General features: G+C 26.5%; 1 protein-coding gene across 1 annotated transcript; it reads right to left on the bottom strand.

Annotated features, from left to right (window-relative positions):
* Positions 1 to 317: 317 nt before the first annotated feature.
* On the bottom strand, positions 318 to 6,297 carry LOC123264133 (carcinine transporter-like). Its single transcript, XM_044727276.1, has 5 exons — positions 6,097 to 6,297; positions 4,523 to 4,856; positions 3,513 to 4,377; positions 1,888 to 2,097; positions 318 to 353 (listed from the first exon to the last, which is right to left on the bottom strand). The coding sequence occupies exons 1-4, from the start codon at positions 6,277 to 6,279 to the stop codon at positions 1,932 to 1,934; spliced, it is 1,548 nt and encodes a 515-aa protein (XP_044583211.1). The 5' UTR covers positions 6,280 to 6,297; the 3' UTR covers positions 318 to 353; positions 1,888 to 1,931.
* Between the last annotated feature and the right edge of the window lie 855 nt (positions 6,298 to 7,152).

Genomic DNA, 7,152 nt, shown 5'->3' with positions numbered 1-7,152 from the left:
TCAAACCCAAAAAAAAAATCCAGCGTGTTATTTTACCTTTCGTAAGGTTTATAAGGACCTAACTAGCCTTGAGTTAATAACCATAGGGCTGTTAGCGCTTTCTCGGCATTTTATTTAGTGTCAAAGCACCGTTTGTGCTGGAAATATGTGTCTGGGCCACTTCAAAACTCAGTCCCCTGGCAACTATTTTTATTTATAATTTATTTATAAAATTGGATCCATAAGTCTTAATATTATTCTGATTAATGTAAACATTAATTGAGAACTTGAAAAGTTGAATGCATTGAAATAGTTTGCTTGATTTTTCTCAATTTGATAAAAAAAAAAAAAACAGTCCCTTGGCAAACAGTCCCCTGCAAGGAGAAAATTTTATAGTAGAGTTTATTATCTAGTTATGTTAAAATCTATTAACTGAATTCGATAGTAGTAAATATTATTTAAATAATTAAGTAAACTATCTGAATTGTAGTATTTACCATCCTGATGGTAACTACTACTATTATAATGGTAATCAGTAATAATAACTGTTATTATTTTAATTAGTTGCTACTATTATCAAAATCGTAATTCCTAATATAACCTGATGGTTGCAGTTATCATCAGTAATAATAATAACTACTACTTAATTTAGTAAAAAATATTAAAAAAATTAATTTTTTAATTTAAAATATTAAAAAATTAATATATTAAAAAAATAAATTTTTATTTGTCTAAAACAATTTCCAAAGGCAAATTTTTCAAAAAGAATTTGGAATTTCCAAAAAAATCAAAATTTTCAATAAAATTCAAATTAAAAAAAAAAATTAAAATTTCAAAAAAGAAATTTTAAATCAAAAAAATCAAATTTTTAAAAAAAAATTTTGAAGGGAATTTAAAATATTTTAATATTTCAAAGAAAAAATGTACATTAGCTAAAATATGGATGTAAATAAAGGATTTAATTAAATTGATATTATTTTTTCTTTCAGAATTTTTACAATCTGAGATGGTTACAGTTACCATCTTTGATTGTAACAGTTATAATTTATAATAATTACAATTATTATTTTCGATAGTAATCGTTACCATTATTAATAGTAACTATTACAATTGTCAATGATACCACCTATTATTTTGTTACTAATTAATTTTATTACCATTTTAGATAGTAGGAGTTATTATTTTTGTATAGTAGGTAGTATAATTAATTTTTCTCCGTGTGTCATGTTATATGGCAAAAGATACACAAATATCGAAAAAGAAAAAATTAAATCGGCTGTTTATTTATTATGATTAAGCTGATAGTTTTGTAGCCCTTGTTAATTTTTTTTCTAATAAAATCAAAAATAATTTGGTCGGACAATTTTGTACAAATTTAAGACGTCCTTACAGAGAATCACCTATTTATAAATTGAAATTCAGATTATCGTTAAATAAATTATGAGACACACATAAAATATTATAAAGTTAAATCTAAAATGTTAGGACGGATTTAAAAGGGAGAAATCGGGAAAAATGAATTTATTTGTGATGGGTCTTAATATTTTTTACGAGCCGTAGAGAATAGCGGAATAAAGATAAAAAAATTTTGTCCTTTTTTCAGGAAGGTGTGTAGCTATGCACCCCACAAGCTCTTGTGTGTATATGTAAATCGATTGGGCGTTTGCGGTGTTGCCGAGTTTAAAATAAAATTCCGATGGAAAGAGGACTTATGTTGCGGCGTCAATACCTCAAATTCACAATATATATATATATATATATATATATATATATATATATATATATATATATATATATAAATATAAAACCATAAACAAGGATGTATAAATAAAAAAAATACCGACAAAAAAATTCACATAACCGAGTTATCTGTTTTATAATTCACAATTTCAAATATTTTTTACTTACGAAGCCTTTAAATAAATTATTAGACTGCCTGAAGTGTAATTCGGTCACTCATCGTTCGATTCCTGGTGCGCGGGATTAATTGAATTTTTTTTTCTCAGATAATTTAATAGACTCCAATTCATCCGCGATCCACTGTCTGAAGTACGTTTTTCAAACGATCCCATAGAATCATCGGTATTTATTGCGTACCAACGTTTTGGTTTAGTTTTGCTGATTAATTAGAAAAAATTTATTATTTTAGCTGATAAAATTCCTTACTTAATTGGCTATACGTCTAAATATTCAATACTGAATAATACAATCAATTATTTCAACTTTTTTAATCGTTAGTAAATGAAAAAATTTATTTTTTTTTTTTTCAGAAAGAAAAATTTGTTGACTGGAGAACAAAATTCTTGGCTCAAGAAAATTTGTCGGGTGCCTGAAGGAAGACCGAAGTTGTGTTGGCCGAAGTAAAAATTTTTCGAGAAATTCTATTCTTGGCGGAAGTCATTTTTTCTTAATTCAAATTATCATAAATACTTGATACAAATTTTTATATTTGATCAAGATTTTTAGATACTTTAGGGAAGCAGCGCCACCTACTTCAGCTGAGAAAAAAATTTTCTCACCTTGAGAAAATTTTTCTCTTGAATATTTGATACCCATTTTGTATTATTTTAGCGTGCAATTTTACATATTGAATGAAAAAAAATGATGAAATCTTAACTGATCTTACCATTTGACATGTTAATCAATAAAAATATTAATGAAAATTTACTTCTATCTTTATATTTAATTTTTTGGCGCAAGAGAGAAATTTTCTCAAGACAAGAAAATTTACTTCTATCAAGAACTAAATTTTTTGGAGCTTCGAGGCTGAATTTTCTCAAACCAACAAGATTTTCTTGACTTAAATAAATTTTTTTGGATCAAGAGACGTATTTTCTAAAGCAAGAGAGTTAATTTTGTTGGAACAAGTGAAATTTCTTGTCAAAAAAAAATTTTTTTTTCGCTTAAAACAATAATTAGGAAGAAAAATATTTTCTTGGCTCAAGTGAAGTTTTTTTTTTGTGTACGGCAGATTTATGGTAGTGATATAAAAAATATCAAAAAATTTAATATTTCAATTAAAAAATCATCTTTGAAAGTTGGAAAAAATTTTGGCATTCATGTTTTTGGACAAAATTTCTATTTTATTTTTTTTTGATAGATTTTTTTATCAGAAGTACATAAAAAAACGAACAATTTAAAAAAAAGTTGAATATCACAATTTTAAAAAAAATTTATTTATTTATTTATAAATTTTTTAGTAAATTTGTAAAATTTGTTAAAATTGTGATAATCATTTTTTTTTAAATTGTTCATTTTTTTATGTATTTTTCCAAAAAAAATATATTAATAAAATCAAATAGAAATTTCCTTCAAAAAAATGAAAATTAAAATCGTCGACCCGACTTGTAAATATTTACCTTATTTTTAATCTACAGAGCGGCTAAATTATTTTAGTATTTAATTTAAAAATTTCTTTCTGCTGCAATAAATTAAGGATTTAATTCGAGACGTTTTTACGGTTAAAAAATATATTTTAAAATAAAAATTGTATCAAATATTTAGACGTAAAAATAAATGCCAAATAAATTTACAGTTTGAAATAAACAGAATCCAAAACAGTGTCAGGCAATTCACGCTGATAAAGATCCTTAATATTGAGGCTGAAAAACCCGGCGATAATACAGGCCAGGATGAGAGTAATAGCAGTAGTCGGAAACTGAATATAATTATGATTTCCAATCCAAACAAAGACTGCCCAAGTAGCTCTCCAAATTCCGGACAAACTTCCACGCAATAACGTCGGAACTGTTCTAACATTGTAATTAAGTAATACGCCGTAACTCAAACTAACTACTGAAACATTTATCAGGAGAAATGTTATTGTCGGGCCGGTATTGGTCGGCTTCATTTCATAAAGATCAATTGTCAGCATAAAGCAACTCATGAATACTAAGTATATTGATATTTGCAATATTTTACGATGTCCCATCAGAAGCAGGCAAAATTGTCCGCATAACATTCCGGCTAATGTTGAAAATGCGATTAAACTATTTGCCAAGTATGATTTGGTAATTGACGCCAGTATTGAGTAGTATGACGAACCAAAAATGAGTGCATACAGTCCTGTTAAATATGTTATGCCGATAACTTCGTAGGCTATTTCCGGTTGCGACAAAATGTTCCAAATGTAGAGACGTTTTTTCGAAATTTTGTATCGCTCTAGATCATTTTCGACGTAAACTAGCTTAAAATCATCGGGAATTGATTTTTTTCCGTTCATTTTTGAAGCTTCTTTTATAAGCTCTTCCAACTGTGTTAATTTTTCAACGCAAAAAAGCCACGCCGGTGACTCGGGTATTATGCCGTAAAATATAAACATTATTAAAAAGAAAGCATTTATTATAATTATCATAATATCGTATGAGTGGAAAAAATAATTTATTGTTGGGGTTAATCCTGGAATATTAATGAAAGAATTATTCAAATTTTTATTTTTAAAAAATACTAACTAGCTAAATTATATTGTGATAAATTTTTGAACATTTATGTGAGGGTAAATAAAGATTAATTAAGTTAGGTGGAAAGTTTTGTTTTTTTTTACCTATTCCGAGGGCAAAACTGCAGCATCCGATGATTAGAAATTCGGATCTACGGTTATTGCTGGCTATTTCGAGGATAAGAACAAGGCAAACTGAAAATCCACCGTCGAAAAATCCATTTATCGCGTTTGAAGCTACGAAAATGGTGTAATAATTCGAAGTGGCGACAATGAGGGCCGTTATGGGTGAGAGCGCACATGAAATGAAAATAACAACTTTTCTACCTATCCAATCGCCTAAAATTCCCATGAGCATGTAACCAGCCACTCTACCAAATACACTTGAAGACTGCCAGACAATTGGTACTATTGTATGATTGTCGCAGCCCATGTTGAACTGAAAAATAATTAAATTAAAATAATTATATGGATGTTTTATTTTTTGAAATAATTAAATTTTTCTTTTAATTATTTTAATTGAAACTAGCAACCTTGCAGTCACCATGTGACTGCTGTGACTTGTGAACTATAATTAGATAAAATTTTGCTTTGTGAATTTAAATAATGAATTTTGTTAAATTGCACTGTAATTTTTTACCTATTGATGTTTTTAAAGATATAACCTCATCATAATGTTACAATCAACAAGAGCTTTCATTTGAGTACCCACATGCATTTTTGATATATTTTTCATATATATATATATATATATATATATATATATATATATATATATATATATATATATATATAAATATATAAAATATATCAAAAATGGATGTGGGTACTTAAATGAAAGGTCTTAATGAGTGTACTATCGGAATGAGCTTATATCTTGGAAAATATCAATATTTTACAAGATACAAGGGAATTTCTTAATTATGTTAAATTGCACTGTACGTTCTGAAATATTGATGTTCTTAAAGATATAAGCTCATCCTGATGTTACAATGATCAAGAGCTTTCATTTGAGTACCCACATGCATTTTGATATATTTTTCATATATATATATATAAATACATAAAATATATGAAAAATTGATGTGGGTGCTCAAATGAACGGTCTCGATGAATGTAACATCGGGATGAGCTTATCTCTTTAAAAATGTCAAAAATTCACGAGATACAAGGTCATTTCTTAATTATGTATCTAGAGATAGAGCATTTTCAAGTACATCCTAAATACTTATCATTATAAATTGACTATTGATGCGAATAATATGAAACCTTGAAAAGGTACAACTCAAAGGTCAAGGTCAAGACTTTTTCAACGATACCAAATTTAACTATAAAAACCCATTTTTATCATATGAATACACTAGCCACAAAATTTTTCTTATTCTCTTAATAATAATAGACTAAATTTGCTTTTTGTTAAAATAATTAAATACTTTAACAATTTATATAAAAAATAAAATTAATTTTCTTCTTTAAAAAAATTATCTGATTTTATTTAAGAGCTTTTTTACCAAAAATTTAATGCTCTCAAATAAATTTCTTTGATTTTTATAAAAATTTACGTATTACAAATAGGAAGTTGAATTTTAAGCAGCTTAAAAAACTTATTAAAGAGGATTTAATCTCCCGATAAAATAAATAGTTTTTCCAATCAAAATTTTATAAAAAACAATAAATACCTTTTCCGCTAAACTCTGACCACCGACAGTACTGTAATGAATGCCGTACGGGCATGGAATGGTATCTTTGACTGTTATTACTGGCCTCTCTGTGTAGCTAATATCAACTAATTGGCTGTAATTAATATTGAATACAGTGCATCCTTGAAAATAACCATCATCCACTAATTGTTGATTCCACATTTTACGAGTGCAAATACCGATGCACTAATTGTCGGATTATGTGATTATGACCGCACGAATTTATATATAATTGTTACCATAATTTATTTATATAATAATAATAATAATAATAATAATAATAATAATAACAATTATCATTATACACTAATAGAAGGATTTATTAACTATTAATAATTTAATTTATTTGAAGACAATTGTTTAATTTATTAAATTTTAATAAATATTTTTTAATATTTAATAAATATTTATTTGGGAGGAAAGTACATTTATTAATAGTCAATAAGTATTTAATAATAGTTAACAAATATTTATTAACAGTTAATAAATATTTTGTTGAGTGAATTTGTTTCGCTTGCAATGTAATATGATATCCGAACAAAAACAGTTTCACTGTAAAAAAATCGCGCCAAGTCCACGTTCATAAGACTATTAAGAAAAGAAATTTTTATTTCTTTACAAAAAGATATAAAATAAAAAATTAAAAAATCCAAGTAACCGATATGGTTGTATATGATTTTTGGACATTAAAAAAAATTTTGTTGTAAATTGCACGACTCATGATGCGAAGCATCAGAGAGTGCTTTACGATCGAAAAATTTTTTTCGCCTCATTTTGGCGGCTATTTTTATTATTATAGCCTTGTTAGTTCACGGAATCAAGATATTTTGCATACTATTGTCGAGATAATTTAATGGAGATTAATTTCATACTTTTTAAAAATTGATTTACTGCAATAGAATTGGAAAAAAACACCAAAATAGGTCAAAAAATTTTCCTGTCCGTCATGTGTGAAACCCGGAAACACTGTAACTTGTGAAAAAATCCATTATTTGAGTTAAATTTTTTTTTTTAAATTCTAATCGACGATTGTAG

This window comes from Cotesia glomerata, linkage group LG1 (assembly GCF_020080835.1).
Source record: "Cotesia glomerata isolate CgM1 linkage group LG1, MPM_Cglom_v2.3, whole genome shotgun sequence".
Classification (NCBI taxonomy): domain Eukaryota; kingdom Metazoa; phylum Arthropoda; class Insecta; order Hymenoptera; family Braconidae; genus Cotesia; species Cotesia glomerata.
Note: the sequence above shows the minus strand (reverse complement) of the source record. Positions and strands in the feature narration are given on the sequence as shown.

Bases quoted from the DNA above. Each gene is read 5' to 3' on its own strand.
- LOC123264133 (XM_044727276.1), bottom strand. From the start codon at position 6,279: ATGTGGAATCAACAATTAGTGGATGATGGTTATTTTCAAGGATGCACT. The intron at 4,857-6,096 runs GTATTTATTGTT...ATTATTTTTCAG, and splicing joins GTCAGAGTTTAGCGGAAAAG to TTCAACATGGGCTGCGACAA. The intron at 2,098-3,512 runs GTAAATTTATTT...CTAATTAATCAG, and splicing joins GATTCTGTTTATTTCAAACT to CAAAACTAAACCAAAACGTT.